The following is an 18,777-nucleotide window of genomic DNA, read 5'->3' on the forward strand; positions in this document are numbered from 1 at the left end:
ACTGGTCTCGAACACCGGTCTCCTGGTGTGTTGAACCCATCCACCTCCCCACCCGCCCGCCACATACGGTCTTTTCTCACTTTTTGTGTAGCATATTCACACAGATATTTTTACATTGCAGTCAGTACAGACTACATGGCGTACAAATGATGCCAAAAGCAATAAAAGACGTTCTTATTACACGCTAAAGACCAGAATCTCCATTGTGGTCTTGATATATAAACAGTAAGAATAACACACGGATACATTTGCTGTGGCAGTATTATTTTAGGGATTAACCTACAAAAAGAATGACAGTGTAGTCACAGCTTGAACACTGTATGAAAGCGTTTGCCTACAGAACTCCATGACAGAGTCATATTGTTGCAATGATATGAGCTTCAGGGGGATTTGCTGATAAAAAATATCCTTCGCCTTAAACAACCCATTGCTGACTGCAGTTCTTTAGAGTCCTACATTAGACAGCTACAGATGCACTATGCAGCTGCCAGTGTTTCTGTAAGAACAGCAAGCATACTCACTCAACTCTGCGTCAAGTAAATAAAGGCTATAAATGGGGATTTGTTCGGTGTGTTCTCTCATATTGTAAGCAAAACATGCCCTTTTGTCCTTCCTGCCCACCTGCTTAATGGAAACAGTGTGCTGCGCCAATGTAACACCTTGGGAATGAGTGGTAACGCATGTGTGTATGTGTGTGTGTTGTGGCGAGGCCGCTTGTTTCGTTCTCTTCCAGCTGAGCGGCGGGGTGATACGTACTGGAGCAGACAGGCGTCGGCCAGGGTTAGGAGGTAATTGTCAAAGGCTCTTCACCTGTGTTTGCACCGGCAGAGGGGGATCCTAGAAAGAGCACGTCTAGACACATTTCCTCATTCCCTCGTGAGTAACTCTGGAGTCCAAGTGCCCCCTGGTGAGCAGAAGGGAGAAAAGTCCCTGAGCGCGAGGCATGGGGGGATTTAGCACTGCCTTTGTCATCACACAGAACTTGTGTACACACATTTCCCAGTCTAATTATAATTTAAAACCCCTGGTCACCAGCGTACTACACTATTCATATAAATATTCAACATATTTCTATATAGCCCACAGCTACATGTCCCCCCCCCATCTTCTGTTCCGGATATAGATCCACTGTAGCGACTACCCGCCTCAGGAGAGTTATAGTGCTTATTCCAGCAGACAGAGAGGGGAGATCACATGAACATTAGATCCCAGTGGAGCTGTAGCTTTGGCTGCTGTTTAAAGCCGAATCAATGAAAGAAACATGACCCATGTTCATCTGTTGTCGTATGGGATGTTTCTGGGAAAAACTGCCTGCGATGTATGATTCAGTAAAGACATAATCTAAACATAAACAGTATCATTTGTGAATGTTTTACAGCTTTTGATTTAACAACTACATTTAACACCTGAGCAAGTTGTTTGAGCAAAATGCAACAGCAGCTCCCTGGATTTTTCTTTTCTTTTTGAGCTTGCTGACTATGGAGATTTGACTGATTTAGCTGCAGGCACAGGCTACCTTCAATGTCCAAAGCCATTAGTGATTCCTGTACTACTAAAGCGCTGCTCCAGGGTACCCATTTCCTCGCATTAATGTCTACCTTCCACCACAGCAAATCAAAGGCTTATTCTAATGCCTCTGCCGATCTTCGTATGCTCCCTAAATAACACAGGTGAGAGGGCTCCGGGGGCTTTTTGATGGCCAGAATGAAATGGAGAGAAAAAATGCCACTTTTCTGGTACATTTGAAAGCAGAACAATTTATTATCAAGAACAAGAATATCAAACAAGAGAAAGGGAGAAAGAGAGAGAGAGAGAGAGAGAGAGAGAGAGAGAGAGAGAGAGAGAGAGAGAGAGAGAGGGGAAAAGAAGTTCATCAGGTCCATAAATGTTTTCGCTGCAATTTGATCACTTAAACGCTTCCAGCACAGAGAAAATGACTTATTAAGCTTGGAGATTCTTCCATTTAATCTTACGCCTCTAGTTACAATTTTTCTGCCTTATCATGTAAATATAGAGCTGCTCTGCTGAAACCAGAGATCACAACAGTTCTTATTGAGAGGCTATTCAAAGGGGTTTTTAAATGTCAGTTCTGTAAAGTGCTTTATGCCCCCGTTTTGTCGTCGTCGCAGGACAAGGTAGTGGCTCCCGTGAGTCTGATTTGTGATCTTATTGCCAGTCGAAGGTGCGCTTCACCAGCCTGAAGAAGGTTCGGTTGTGTTCCTGCAGGTAGGAGCGGAGCTGCTGGAGGACGGTGCTGTTCACCGCCGGGTGAGGACGTCCCTTAGACTCGTGCAGACAGCGCTCTCGACCGTCGCTTCGGATGCAGTAAAACCCCTTGGTCTGGTTGAAGTAGAAGTTGGACGATACTATCCTTGGAGGCAAGTTCAGGAAGCGCTCCACCTTCTGAAGCTCCGGCAACGGGTCTCGGATCAGAGCGTCCCCGTCTACGATGTGTATCTGCTCCAGGGGGAAGTGGCGCAGCCAGTTGCGCATGTGGACGTCGTACAGGCTCCTCTGAATGGCCTTGTACCGGATGTTCAGGGCTCCGTTGCGCACTAGCAGGTTCTCGATGGCTTGCACCGGCTTGTGGTTCTCCAGCCGGTTGAAGTACACCTGGGTGTAGTCGGAGATGACCCGCTCGGCCGGCTCTCGCAAGATCAGCAGCAGCTTTATGGACGAGTTCATGGCGCAGATGCGTTCTGGCGCGAGGGCTGACGTGAAGTAGCCTGGAGTTTTCTCCACTGTGATCTGGTGTGGGTACGAGTATGGCATCAAGTCGCGGTACCACTCGAAGCCCTTGGCATAGTTCTCATCCCAGTCGAAGAAGTGCACCTCGGTGGCGGCGGCAGCAACCTCAGGGTGTATGTCGAGCATCTCCAACAGGGCTCTCGTGCCCCCCTTGCGTACCCCAATAATGATACTGTGTGGGGCTCTTTTACTCGTCCCCGGGGGTGGAGAGGAGGGTACATCTCCAGAGACGTTAACTGCTAGTCCAGGATCAAGGTCCATAGGGTCCAGTGTTATGCCAAATCCTGTCTGGATGAACTCAGGCGGGGCGGCATATGTCTGGAGAACCAGAAGAAAGGCAGACGCCAGGTAACAAGTCATGGTGATGGTATGAAGATTGGCAAAGACACAGAAGCAAGGAAAGGAGACAATGGTTTAGCTGTGGACCAGATCTGTCTCTCTGAGCTCAGTGATAACAAGCGCAGTGAGAAGTGCAGTCTTTGTCTGCCATTGAATTTGAACCGGAGGAGGAGGAGAAATCATCGGCAGTCCACAGCACATCTGTAGGGAAGAACAAAGACAAAAAAAAGAAGAAAAGGCTTTCAGATTTCAGGCATATAAAGCAGAATGAATGTCTGTATTATACTGAAATGGCACTTTCCTCATTCGCCTGAAAAAGCAATCCAGCCATAAATACAATCCATGTCTGTTATAAGTGTATCATCACAAAAGGATAATCTCAATTCATCTTTCTTTGAGTCTCTTTTCATCTTCCCGCTTCCCATCTGCTTTCTCCTCGAACTCTATAAAGTCACTTTCAATTGAAACTGTAATTTCTCCGGCTGAAAAACATTTAGCCAGACAGCTCGTTAGAAAATGTGCCTGAGATATGCAACTGTGGCTGAAGGCCAGGAGACGAGGCCAGCGCTCTGTCTTCCTTTAGAGGGTCAAAATCCACAGTCGAATCGATACCCCACCGGAGCACCGAAGTCGAGGCATTTGGAGACTTATAAAGACAAATTTATTGCAGGGAATCAGATGAGTTCTCACTTCTAGGTGACTTTGATTTCCGATACATGCCAAGGAAGATCAATACTGGGGCAATGAAATTCAGCAAACACGAGGAGAAGGATTTAGAGCATTAAATTAGACGTACAATGTTGCTGAGGAGCCCTTCAAAACCACGGGAAAATTCAAATTAGCTGTCTCGTCTTCACTTTTTATCTTTTATCACAAGGGCTGTTTAATATTGTAATATTTGCCCTGTTTTCTTGCCTTCAATATGCTCTGTGAAATGGTTTGCCAAGAAATAACATATGTAAAAATGTTCCCCTGCTCTGTAGCAAGAAGCTGAAATAGCAGAACACATTTGTTTTTTATATGTCATGGAATTAATTTAAAAAACAAAAAGCTGAGAGAGCTGCTGCTTACACTGCGCTAGTCAAAACAACGGGGCAGGGCTATGCAAACATCCAGCTTCCACAGCAAAGGCCACGGTAAGGTAATCTCAACAAACCAAGATATTCCCTGCCTGGGAACAGACTGCCAGACACACACACACACACACACACACACACACACTAGTACAGAGTACTATTCTGGATACATACAGCAGACAGATTGTGTATTACTCATCATTTATATTGTAGGCCAAAAATGGGTTACAAGTAGGGGTGAAAAAAAAAAAAATCAATTCACCTATGTATCACGATTCTTATTTTTTTACGTTTTTGAAATCGATATATTTGCTTCATTTGAGTCTATGTGGAGGTAGAAGGAAGTTACCGCTTTTATTGTTGTAGTCTGAGAAACGTGACGTCATATCCGTTCCGTATCCGTCAACCAAAACAAACCGCAGCGAGCCGACATGAGAAAGTAGAAAACGGCAGACGGTCCGAGTGGATAGGACCTGCACCCTCACATTTTAAATCCAAAGTGGTAAACACTACACATACAGTAAAGTATGGAAACACTTTGGGTTTCATACATTGCCAGTGAAAGCAGAGTTCGACATGATGGCTAAAGCTGCAGGCTAACTCTGTCATTGTCAGAAAATGTTATCGTATTGCGGTACCGTGCGGTCAAACCAGCTGTCACTCTCATCTCTGTGGTTAAATTAGCCGATGCTACAACTGTAGAGCACCCATATACTGACATTTATGTTAAATGCATTCAAACAGCTACGATGGAGCTGACCATGGATGTATAAAGAGAACAGAGCTGACAGTAAGAGTTAGCGGCAGACTTGGCGAAGTTAGTGGAAGTAGACACGTGTGACTACGTCCAGTTTTCCAAATAAGGTGTTAACTGTATATACAAAATACATATATGGAATAAAGATTGATTAGATTATATTCACTAGAAGTATAAAACAGTACATGTCCCTTATAAATTAAAAAGAAAATACCACTAAATTGTGAGGGAAATGTCTTTATTCTTTGATAAATGATAAATAATGCCTGACAATGACTGATATATTTGACTTCAGGACATCTCTGACTACACACATACTGAATATCAAACCGTTTTTTACTGTATTAATTAAGATATTTTCCAGGGTAAAATCCCTAAAAGTGTATGATTCAACTTTTTCCCATGGTCTAATGTTAAAAAAGTTAACAAAAATCACAATAAATCATAATATCGAATCGCAATACTTAAAAATCGCAATACATATCGAATCGCCACACAAGTATCCTCCCAGCCCTGGTTACAGATCATTTGATTCTTCTTCTATGGAGGTCACTTCAACACTCAGTGATGTGATTTTAGTCTTCACTACCAGTAAGATGCTGAATTCCTGCTTCACTTTCTGTAGATGGCATTTACTGTAATTACATCTATCGGGGTTTAAAATGGAAAAGGCGTAAATTATCAAAGAACTGTGATATTCCATGGCTTTTATAGACCATTTCAAACTTGACAACATAAACATTGTAAATGGGCCCCTTCGTATTTCCTGTTGCATTGTTTGTTAATGCAGCAGTTGACCGTAAGTGAACTTGGCCCAAAGCTGTTGCCCTAGCAACTGAATGAAAAGGTCTACAGCAGCGGGGAGGCTGCACTTTTAAGTACTTTTTTTTCTTTGCAGCGTTTTCTGTCCAATTTTGTCAATCAGAAAAGAAATACAGAAAGTCTGTTCTACCTCCTCTTTATAAAGCGAGGCTGACGAAAGAAGAGGGCTTTTAGAAATTGTAACAGGCAGCTGAGAACAATACAAAGGGAGCTGAAAGTGAAGATCATGGAGGCTAAAGAGTACAGGAGGAAGCTGGGAGAAAGGTCTGGAGGAGCATGGAGACCATCACTGGTTTCAGGCCGACTGGCAACAGAGGAGTTGAAGGCAGCTTGGACAGGGCCAACGAACTACATCCACACTAATACATTTTTGTTTTAAAACACAATTTAGTGGATTTGAAGAGGGCAAAGGCACTAGTGACCCGTTTCCAACCACGAGATCAGGCCATCTCTATTTTCTGAGGAGGTTGAGTTCATTCAACATCTGCAGGACAATGCTGTGGATGTTTTATGAGTCAGTGGTGGCCAGTGCTATCCTGTTTGTTGTTGTGTACTGGGACAGCAGGGTCATGTCAAGAAGGTAACCCGTAAAGGTCAATACCTAACCTTAACTATTCAAGGTCAACGCCTAACCTTAACTATCTCGCGAGAGTTACCTTTTAGACAAAACTGGGCAGCAGGTTGAGAGTAGCGGATGCTAACAGACTCAACAAACTGATCCTCAAGGCCAGTGACGTTGTGGGGTTGGAGCTGGACTCCCTAACGGCGGTGTCCAAGTTACATGTCATCTTGGATAATGTCTCCCACCCACTCCATGACCTGCTGGTCAAACACAGGAGGACATTCAGTGCAAGACTCATTCCACCGAGATGCACCACAGAGCGCCACAGGAAGTCATTCCTGCCTGTGGCCACCAAACTTTACAACTCCGCCCTCAGATTGTCAAACACTCTGAATCAATAGACTGGAGCTGGACTGATTTCACCTGTCAGAAGCTACTACCCCATAATCTCTTATTACTTACGTGAAATACTGACTTAACTGTACAATAATTTGTGCAGTAATTCAACTGTGCAATACTTTATTTACTCATTTACACTGTGGTTTGACATTGTATGTATTTGATGCACATATTTGTACATATTTCTTATATTTCTCATTTCTTATTTTTATTATTTATTTTTATTACACGATTTTGTTGGATAATCAATTCTGATTGGTCAATCATGGCGTTCTACTGTCTGTTATTTCTTTATAACAGACCGTTGCTATGTATAACAGACCGTTGCTATGGACGCAGTTTAGATGTCGGACTGCGGAGGACTGTTTTTGTGTCAAATTATGGATTTCTTAAGTAAGTAGCCGTGTAATAAGCAGGATAATGTACAGAGAGCAGGTCATTGTTATGAAATAAACCACTTAAGGGCGATGCCAGACCGCCGCATCGCCCTGTCAAGGTTTATGTCACAACAATGACCTGCTCTCTGTACATTAAACCCTTACATATAACTTTATATATACTGTGTTATATATTGTAGCATTATGTACATAATTTACATTTTACATACTCTTTTACTTCTATTTTACTTCTTTTCTTTATGCTTATATATATAAGAGCAAATGTAACATCCCAATTCCCCCCAAGGGATCAGTGTGACGTATTTCTGATTCTGAAATATCATCTTGTGACATTTCCGTCTTGCCTAATCCCCGGTGAGTTTCTACAGTAAAATACCAAGGTAACAGATAAAAAAAATGAATAGTTTAATTCCAAAATGATCCATCATTGTAAAAGAAAGATGACATTTTAGGATAATTAGAGCCGGTTTGTGTCAACAAATTAAATTTGAGGATAATCATTGATTACTGAGGCATGCATAAAAATAACTTTGATGAAATCTGTGTACGTGAGTTGTTTTTATTAATTATGTTTCAGTACAATTTAATTAAAGAAGCCCTTAATATTAGGCAAAGTACGTGGGAAGTATGTGCATAGCTCATTTCTACTTTGTCACCGGTGGCCTTCCTCTCACCTTTCAGAGTCTGTCAACCACATAAAGGCTGTGACACATGCCCCCCGCTTCACACTCCAGTCTGAGGCTTGAGTGTGGGACTGGGCGTGTGAGCTGAGCGCAGGAGAGCTGACCTGCCCTGCAGGGCCCGGGGTTGTGCAAGGAGGCACTTATGTGCTGTGACAGGCACGCCTGCCTGTCAGCGTTTCCCTGGCAGAGAGCTGCCAAGTCCAATGCTAACAGCCAGGCAGCCAGACGAGCTTCCTGTCTCATCCAATTCCCCCCACTCCTCTCACAGCGCACCGCCACCTGGAAGGATCCATTGTTTCACATTCCACTGGGCCTTATTGCTTTATGCAGCACTTGATGCATATCTTTTCCAGCTTTTCATTCAGGCACATGGCAGACCACTTAACCGAGACTATTTCCACTGAACACTGTGGGGCCAGAGGAAGGTTACACATCCAGGTTGGCAGGGAAGAACCATGGCCTCAGTGACACCGGAGAGTAGCATCAGCGTGTGTGTGTGTGTGTGTGTGTGGTGGCTCAGTGTGAGCGTTGCCGCCTCACAGCAGGACAGTCTGGATTCAAATCTGGGCTCTGGTCTTTGCGTATGCAGTTTGCATGTTTTGCCTCTGTTCATTTTCCTCCAGGGACTCTGGAGGTGCAGCATCTGAATCCTCTACAGGTGTGAGCACGAAGGTGTGACGAAACCAAAGCTGGCAAGGTGAAATTTAGCTCTGGTGAAATGCGGGTGAAACTGGAAATACTATATATGGACTGGGTTGTATTTTATCAAATACTTTTGTTATTACCTTATACGCTGGATGAGTATTGGTGCTGATAATTACTTTATTAAGTAGATTTGGTATCATTGTCAGTGTCAATAAAACATATTTGCACTTGCATTCTTTCAGTCACAATAGGCCACTAACTCAGTTTTTAGTGCCGCATCAATCTCTGGCCTCACGTTAGCCTAAATAAAAATGATCCCAGTCACAGTAATGTGTACAGAATTTACATTTCAGGAAAAAACAGCAGTGTCGGATAATCTGTATCAGCAAATACCGAGCATTGAGGTATCGCAGCTGGCATCTGGAGGAAAACTGCTATATCATTTCCACCCTCCCTTTTAAAATGGCTAGACATTGGTAAGTTTCAGTATTTTGCAGTTCAATTTCAATCAGTTTGGTAATGAGAGGGGATCAATTTGAGACAGGAAGCAAAGGGGACTTGGCGCTGTCGTCAATTAAATCAATGATTAGTGAAGTGAATGAGTTTGTGTGTGCATTAGCTCTATGATTTGCTCAAGCAACCCTGTCTCCTGCAAAATTACGTTCCCATACAACTAAACTGCATTCTCAATTACGTTTCGAGGGGAAACCTATTTTCTGCGCAGTTCTACGCTGAATTCACACCAGAGCAGCTGCGAAGTGCGGCCTGCGGGGAGCTGTGTATGAAAAGCAGCGGCGGTCGCTCCCGGGCTGCTCCGAGGCTGTTTGATTCTGCGGTGAAGTGCAGCCAAACTAAAGGTTGGGATTCCTGGGACATGTACTATGTTATAAAGATTTTTTTCCCGCCTGAAACACATGAACACGCCTCCTGGCCACAGAAAATATTAATTATTGCGGCGAGCCACACTTCGCTGCTGCCTGGTGTGAATTTGGCATTGAACATGTGGTTATAAATTGAAACAAAAAAAAAACTAAAACGCAACAAAACAACTTTGTTAGGTTTAGTAAAAACATAATTTTTGGCTTAAAATAAGTATGTTGGTTTCGTTATTTAAATTACGGATGTAGATTTAAAATAAGTCTACAGTGACTTTTGGTTTCACACAGGACATTAACAGCGGTCTCCTGGGTGAAAGTCTTGTGTTTGTTTGACCTATCCATCCACCCCGATCTCCTCCCTATGTGCACTTCCGCAGACTATCATTAAAAAGGTATTTGTGATCCATCAAATCCAACGTAATCTGCGAGAAAATCCGTTTTTAACAATGCAGTTTCGTTATATGGGAACATAATTTTTAGGAGACATGGCTGGCTCAAGAAGCATATCCCTGCATGCAGGGATATGCTTCTTGACGTATAATTATGAGTAAGTGGGTTTGAAAATGGAACTCCGTACAGACAAAGGCTTTATATAACAAAATCAACCACTTGAACCTGTGATACAGAACCTCCCTGCACGAGAGCTGCACTTGTCGATCATTATCTAGGCTTTAAAACTTGTCTTTCACCAGAGCAAAAGTGCTGCCTGAGCAGACAGCACAGCCAACAGATCTGCACTATTCATTATATCCCACCAGGCTAAGAGGAGGGCTCCACAGGTCCTCTCAGTGCCACAGGAAACCAGGTTCCCACTAATCAACCCAAACAGCCGCCTCTATACGTCTACAGAATAAAACCCTCATTCATATTCAGCAGGGCCTCCGCCATTAACTGTGACGGGCAGCAGGTATGGCACAGGGCAGCTTTGTTTTCTAATGAGCGCTCATTAGAGACGTTAGTACAAAATCATTACTACTGCAATAAAGCTTGATTGCAAAGTGAGGCTTTTGTGCTATTAAATGGATTGATTTCAAGTGAGGAAGTTAAAAGTATTAATTGGTGATATTATTCATATCATAAATACACAAATGCAGCTACGATGGAAGCTGGATATGTTTTCAGCATGGCTGAAGACAAAATATGTAATCTGAAGTGGAAGCAACCTGGTCTCACGGGAAGACGTATAAATACCATCACATTACACGGACATTCTGCTTGTCATGTGTACGCATTTTAGCCTTTTCGCATATCATTTGTACGCCACGCAAACGTCTGCAGTTAGGTTTAGGCAAGAAAACAACTTAGGGTAAGGGAAAACATCATGGTTGGGTAAGTAAACTAAGTCACTAACAAATACCAGTCAACAACGGTCATGAACATGGGTCTCCTGGTTAAAAGTCCTGTGTTTGTTGGACCCGTCCACCTCACCACCCGCCACCAGGGTCTTTCTTGCTGTTTATACTACGTCACTAACTCTTACCGTAGCATTTATATGCAGATGAGTTTACAACGCCGTCAGTACAGGATACATGGCGTACAAATGACACGTGGTAATCAATAAAGGTGTACTTATTACACGCTAAACGCCTTGTGCATTATCGTGGCATTTATACGCCTTAACGTGTGAACGGGCTGGTAGAAGAGTGCAGAGAAACAAACCTCCTTATCTCCAGGTTTTTTCTTTGTCTTTTTCCATCTCGGCCTCTTGTATTTCTCTTGTTTCACGAGCTCACAGAATTGTTAGATGATCTCTTGCAAGATACAGTGACCTATCCCCCAAAAAAACTATCACTTGGGACACAGAAACGCACTCAACACCATTCTATTTTTTTCTGCACTTTCCCCTTTGCTCCTTCTTCTTTTCCTCAGCCAGTCTCTCCAACAGGCCCTCAGAAAAACAAAAAAAACAGTACAATGTATTACCCACCCACACACATCCAACTGTTACTCTGAAGCTGTACTCCCACATACAGGATGGGTTTTAAATTATGGATGCATTTTGGTTCACAGCAGGATGCCTGGCTCGATTTATTAATTTCTGTTACAACAACGTAAGACTTGAGCTTCTCACGGAGGATAAAGATGATCTTTTCTTCTCTTTATCTTAGATTCAAATATGTCTCATACAGACACTCCAAAACATGTTTAATTTCTATTGGGAATTAGGTCTACGCTGGAACAAAACCAGGAGCTGCAACTATGTGTTAACGCAGCAGTGGATAGAATTAGAGCAAATATGATTAAAAAAATATATTTTTATAAAACACTATATCCTGACAGTAGTGCATGAGACAGTTAATCTGAAAAACATTGTGTGCCTCTGTGTCCTCCGGTGCTCTTAATGGTATCTGCAAGATTTCACAGACTGGAAGGAAATAACCAATCACAGCCGAGCTGGAGTCTGTCGTCTTTGAGCAGCTGTCAATCACTCGCAAACTCTGAGCAAACGGTCAAACTAGGCAGCGCTGATCAAATATGAATCAATATTCTGTTACTGTAATGCCTATTTCTCGCCTAAAATGTTTCCAGAAACATCTTGTAGTGTGCTGTTTAGCTGTAAAATGAGAAAGTTTGTGACCCGGCAACCATGTTGAGATCTGTTGAGGAAATACCAAGCACCGCCCACCAGCCGGAGCAAACGTTCTCATTTTACAGCTAAACAGTACACTACAAGATGTTTCTGAAAACATTTGAGGAGAGAAATAGGCATTACAGTAACAGATTATTAATTCATATTTCATCAGCACTGCCTAGTTTGACGATTTGATCGGAGTTTGCGAGTGATTGACAGCTGCCTCCGTTGAATGAACAGCCAATAGGAACGCTCTCTCTCTGAAATGACCTGTGATTGGTCAAAGTCTCCCGTCACGGGCTAGATCTTTTTAAAGCCTGAAAACAGAGCCATGAGGAGGTGCAGAAGTCTAGTTATCTGGAATTTTTGCCCAATGATGCCAGAAAATATTCTGCCTACTGCAGGTTTAAGTATCCAAAACACTAAGGAAATCAGCATGCAAGGGGAATTTAAAGAGACACCTTGAGTGCTGCTGCGCATTTCAATCCTCCCACAAAGCTAGCCTGACCATGATGTGAAGAAATAATGAGTGAGTTGTCGCCATCTATTTACATTACTGGTAAATAGCTTGAGAACAGAGAGTTGCCACTTTCAATCTCCAGGCTGGTCAGGAAAATGCAGTTAGGGAATGAGTAATGTTCTCCTTCCCTCTCTAGAAAACCACAACAGAGGTGCCCTTGACTTAGTTTCCCGTTAGCAAGGCATTTAACCCCCAACTGTCACAATAAAGAAGAGTGGAAGCTCCCAAGACCATGTGTCAATCTGTGGATAAGAGGTTCAGAGATCTATTGACACTGCAATGACTACAACTACTTGCTCTTTTTGTTTTTACAAGACCATGTTAGTATTAGATCACAATGTACATCCTAAAAAAATTATCATAAAGTTCCATCTAAACGTCTTCGTTTCAACAAAAACTGAACATTATAGCTAGAGCTGCAACGATTAATTGATTAGTTGTCATCTATCAAATTAATCAACAACTATTTTGATTATCGATTTATCGGTTTGAGTAATCTTTTAAAGAAAAAAGTCAATTTTCTGATTCCAGCTTCTTAAATGTGAATATTTTCTGGTTTCTTTACTCCTCTTTGACAGTAAACTGAATATCTTTGAGTTGTGTACAAAACAAGACATTGGGAAACACTGATCCACATTTTTCACCATTTCCTGACAATTTTATAGACCAAACAACTAATCGATCAATTGAGAAAATAATCAACAGATTAACTGACAATGAAACTGGACTGTTATATAAGACTGCATTAGTTTTAGCTCAGTGTACCTAATAAACTGGCAACTGAGTGTAAGTCAATGCAATGCCACTGGGACCTGTGTCACAGTAACACTCTCCTCTGGGGCCACCTGGTGGATAAGTATCTCAGACTAATTTTATATCATTTTCCTGCATTCACAACATCAATGTTAGCAGATCAATTAATATTTTTTCATGTGTCTACCTCTATAGGTGGGTTTCTCTTTCTCTTTTATCTCAGTTCTACCTCCTCTCATCCCTTTTTCTCATTACAGGAACCACGGGGGAGGGAAAATGAAGCTGTGAGTTCCTCCCCAGATCGCGCCCTGGCCCATCATCGGTCCCCATTTGATCCTCTGTTCATCCCCTTTTACTCAAATCCCCAATTTTCTTACACATAAATATCTCGGTCTACTAACTAGTCATTGTCAGATAGTAGAGTTGGGTCGATTTCTGGTTTTGCCGGTCCGGTGTACAAGCTCACACTGGTTTGATTTTATGCAAACCGGCTGAACCGACATTTGTTATTACGACATATTCTGGAAAATTAAAAAGCAGCCTACATCAGCAACAGGTGCCGACGGCATCACAGCGCTAAATCCAGCTTGTATCGTATTAGTAATAAGCAATATGACAACGTGATTAGCATAATATTATGTTTGTTTATAAACGGACTAACGGAGCCACTAGTCTCTGACAGGCCGTGAGCCGAGGCCAGCAACATGAAGGAGATCACATTTCAGTAGAGGTGGAACGGGGGAAGTGGTTTGTTTACTAGAAAGTAGTATTGCCGGTGTATTGCAAACCCGGTGGCCAGTAACGTTACCGATTGTTTGGTCGAGACAGAGAGAGCGAGCGTTTGAGTGACGATGAGCATGAAGTTATCAGTAACATTATAGCTGTGAACGTGGCAGTGCAGTTTGTGTACAGTTTAGACTGTCGGTGATTAAATGCTACAACTCCCATGTATTGCTTGCCACCTGCCGATAACAGTCAAAGAGTATAGTAGCAAGGATCATGTTTTTGAGGTAAATCAACTTCCCAGTAAAAACACTTAAATGGCCCTCATTTAAATCGTTATGTCCTAAAAGTTGTAAAATTAGCTAATAACCAAATCTAGAGTTATTTTCCTCGGCATAATGAACCTGCATCAGACCCACGGGACTACACCGCCTTGCACGCTCATATGACATATCCGGTTCTGCCAGCTTCCTGCTAGCTGTATGCGGCTGTAATAATGGATGTATTGGCTGTAATTCATCACTTTTATTATCTTATAATACACCCATGGGCTGTATGCTGTAAACCTGTACCGTGGTGGATGTTTTAACGTCTCTGTTCCCAAACAAACAGCTATTGGCCAGTAGCTAGTAGTGCTAGTAGCATGACATGATGAATTTAATGTAGATGTAGGCTATTTAGTAACGCACAGGACACAACCTCCTATACATCCATGGTCTGTGTAGTGCGCATATTTATTATATTTTTATTGTTCAACACAGGCCATTTCGGTAGAGACATTGACATTATGACAATAGAATAGAAATCATTTTGTTTTACTTTTGTATGGCACTTTGTAGGTGGATGTTTTATTGCTGTCCGGTAGTCGCATTCAGTCCAAAATGGCAGAGGCGTAGCTCTGCTGTTGGGCGCTGGTGTTGCAATGGAACGAACAATTGGCTCTCACTTCTTTTCAATATACGTTCTTTGTTACAGTAAAGGGGGTTAGCCCTCAAGTTAGAGACAAGTTTCGGCCCAGGCTCATTTAAAGGGACTATTTGTAACTTTCAGAAATGCTTCTTAACAGCGACACCTGTGGCCGTGAAATCAACGAAAGTCAGCGTCGGGCTCGCGCTTGCTCGATCTCAATATACCTGAACGAGCATCACTCAAAACAGTGAGGCGACACAAGTCAGCTAAAACCACAATATCACTCTATATTTCAGCTGCTTGGCAGTAATGTTAGCTGACCAGACGAAGGTCTCTCCATGAACATGATTTAGATCTGATCCTAGTGTTGGCTTTTCCTGACTAAGTGCAGGCTGAGGCAGCGGGGCTCTGCAGCGTGTCTCCCTGCTCTCTCCGCCCGCAGCCGGAGAGAGCAGAGGAGACACCGGCACCCGGTCAGTAACGAGAAGACAACGTAAATCTCTGAAGCGCTCCGTCACTTCACAAGACACGGAAAACCTCTGTTGGTCTGGAGGAGCTGCAGCAGTTATTTCTGCACAAACGTCCTACATTTATGCGCGTACAAAGTTACAAATAGTCCCTTTAAGGTGGGCTGTTAAAGTGGCTTTTGACTCAAATGCGACCCCTAATGGTAGAATTTGGTATATCGGTCCAGTGTTGTGGCTTAATATCAAACAGGTTTGAGCATTTTTACACTGGCCCAACTCTATCTGATAGGTCTGATAGGACTGATAATAAACTGGACGAATGATGGAAACCTGCACTCGACTTTCAACCTTGAGTCTGAGAAGTCCATAATGCTATAATTATACATCACTATCTAATAGTGATATAGACGGTTCTATGTGACACCTGAGCAGCATTTCACACGGTGACACTGAGGATGGAGACAAAACATTTCATTGTTTTGAAAAGATATTACACTGCAGCTCTGCTGGTAAGCAATAGTTGGCTATTTCGGGAGCAGATGAGTAACACAATGACCTAATCCACACCCACTTGTCAGCAGAGGCATTCATTACGGACTTCAAGAGCCCGTAATCTGTCATTTGCTAGTACACCCAGACACATGTAGCCTCGGGCACTAATTACAGTGTGTTAACTGTGATCTTCTATACGTTGAGTTAAACTTTCACAGTATAGCACTGTTTCCAGCTCCCTGCAGAGAGGTTCAGTATGCAATACAGTCTCTTCCAATTACCGATCCTTCTGCCCACTGCCATCTGTGCACAAGTAGAACATGAGCCACCCAACTTGATGAAGGCCTCACGGACAAAATATATGTTTATGCTACAATGGCAAAATCTGCATAAAGACATGTCTTGGTTTTCCAGATTATGGCAGAAATGACAGGGTTCAAACAAAGCTGCATCCAGACACAAAGTGTCATTTCACCATGGCGTTGCCCCTCCAGTTACAAAGCCTAAACACACCATTGTTGAAATGACACCGGATTGGCAATCTCCCGTTATCTCGCTGCATACCCTGGCTCAGGCTTCCTCCAGTTCAGCTTTGATATTTGTCAACGCTCTGAGATTTATTTCAAGCATCAACTGACATTGTCTGGACTCCCAGGAGGCATTTTCGCAAGATAAAATAGGCTGACTTGGTCATCACCCTTGGATGAGCAGAGGCAACCAATCCCCGGGACGCTGACTCACTCAGGGAAGTGCTCCGTGGTCGGTCAGAAACAACAACAGACTGTATGAGAAGTAATTCAATCAGAGAGTGGCCTGATGATCCTCATCAGCCTGCCACTTCTGATAAAGCACCTGTGCTTTTCACAGCGTCGAGATCTCCCAGCTGCAACGGCCTCCTCATCACCGGCGCTGAGATAAAGCTAATTCTGCTCCACCGATTTAATGCTACTGTAATTCTTATCATGCTTCCCCATCAAGCCTTTTCCTCGTTCTCACAATGAGTTTGATCTTCCCCGTAAAGTAATTGCTCCGCAGTTCATCGCAGAGGGAATGCTCTGAAATGCCGACTTAATCAAAACAAAATGCACCAACTTTATTCCCTCTTCTTTGGGTGTAAGCCTTTGGAAAGCCGACGCTGTTCTCCAGTCTCGCAGGCTTCCTGCAAAACTGCAATATACACATGCATTATGGATGAATTACTTCATCAAATAAAAAGCAGGGCATCTTGTAATGAACTGTGAGGATACTCTTAATCTTTGATGAGGCCTATCTGATGAATAGTTTAATGAGGAAAAACTATGGGAACGCCTGCTGGGTGCTGACAAACATATCTCAGCTCTGATGAGTAAAGTGCAGAAAAATGCGTAATGTTTAGAGAGTTTTATGATCTTGTAGTGTTGTTTATTAAACGGCATCAATCTTACAGCTCATAAACAGCATTAAGTAATACATCGAGTGCAATCCCACCTTAGCCACGTCGTGAATTATGCACTGTGTGAGCTGCACTCCAGGGCAAAGCATGCAATACATATTAACTAAGGTATATGCACACTAGGGGCATGGTATTTTCGTCGAGGAGGTCAACTAAGATATCTCATGTTTATTTCCCCAAACTACAGCTTGTGTGTGTTGTAGTTCTACATAACTTCTCTCTCATGCTCTGGCACAACAGCGTGCTCTTGGTAGGCGCACGCCACAGATCTGCCAGTGTTTTTCCTGCCATCACAAATATGTATTCAGCACTGCAGAACTCGAGGTTTAGTATTTGGACCTTCTGTGATGTGCTGTTTGGCTGCCAAGCGCTGAAGTGGTTCCACAGCAGGCTGCAGCTAGCGATCTGATAATAATGCATTCAACTTAAAGCTGTTTCCCACAGGGGTGTCCTGTGTTTGCTCGCACCAGAGGTCGGAGCATTATACAGTTAGATGTGTCAGTACTGGTTATGGGGCTCCCCTGCTGCTGCAGCAGTGGGAGATCACCGACACATATACAGTAAACACACAAGAGGGAGCACACTATGTGGCCAAGAGAGGCTGTAACAAAACAGTGTATCTATAGTTTCTTATGCACACTACACGAGAATCAGGCCCGATTCCCCCATCCCAACAAAGGTCAGCAAAGCCCTGATTTTTTGATGGTTCTAAATCTTCATATATTCCTGTGGTGTGAGGTTTGTTAAGAGGTTTTACATCCCCTGATCTGCACCGAGTTCAAATCATAAATATTAGGTAAGGGCTAATGTACAGCGAGCCGGTCATTGCGGTGAAATAAACCACGACAGGGCAATCTTCAGAGGGGTGGACCCCCTTCTTGCATCGCCCTGAACGGGTTTATTTCACAACAATGACCCGCTTGTTGTACATTATCCCGCTTATTACTCAGCTACTTAGTTCAGAAATCAATAATTTGACACAAAAACGGTCCGGTAGAGTCTGACATCAGACATCAGAACTGCACCCATAGCAACGGTCTGTTATACATAGCAACGGTCTGCTATAAAGAAATAACAGATCGTAGAACGCCGTGATTGACCAATCAGAATCAAGTTATCAATAAAGCCGTAAAATAAGTATGTTTAATATAGGATCGGATATCCTGTTGTGTGTGGGCAACCTCGAGGACAGGCAATGACGCAGTCAGGTGGGAAAGAATGATAGCCAATTGGGAACCAAGCTGACTGAAGTGTAATGACAACAACCGCCGTCATGGCAGCTGCAGCTTTGCAGTAATGCAAAAACTAACATCACTAATTCTTCCTGCCCGTCGTCCGCCATGTTTGTTTACACTAAAGTCACGTTTGATCGTGAGAGATTTTGCGAGATTACCATTTTTGAGTTGGGACTCTTGTTGTTCATGAATGAATCTGTTAGTGTGTGGTGTGCTGTTTCGGCCAAATCGTTGCTCTCCACTAACTATAGGAACAAAACTGTTAAATTTAACATAACATGTCGTTATGTCGGGGGTCTCCCACATTTTCAACATCTGTTAAGATTTGAAAAATCTTTTAGTGTGGGCCAGCGTTTACTGACAATCA

The 18,777-nt window shown here is 43.0% G+C and overlaps 1 protein-coding gene across 1 annotated transcript in view; it reads right to left on the bottom strand.

The window, feature by feature from the left end:
• Positions 1 to 1,737: 1,737 nt before the first annotated feature.
• The window catches only part of hs3st1l1 (heparan sulfate (glucosamine) 3-O-sulfotransferase 1-like1), a 36,341-nt gene continuing 19,301 nt past the window's right edge, over positions 1,738 to 18,777 (bottom strand). Inside the window, exon 3 of the mRNA XM_037783309.1 lies at positions 1,738 to 3,288. Within this exon, the coding sequence (XP_037639237.1) occupies positions 2,167 to 3,108 (942 nt within the window). The 5' untranslated portion in view covers positions 3,109 to 3,288 and the 3' untranslated portion in view covers positions 1,738 to 2,166. The remainder of the gene's footprint in view (positions 3,289 to 18,777) is intronic.

The sequence above is a fragment of the Sebastes umbrosus genome, chromosome 10 (assembly GCF_015220745.1).
Source record: "Sebastes umbrosus isolate fSebUmb1 chromosome 10, fSebUmb1.pri, whole genome shotgun sequence".
Classification (NCBI taxonomy): Eukaryota; Metazoa; Chordata; class Actinopteri; order Perciformes; family Sebastidae; genus Sebastes; species Sebastes umbrosus.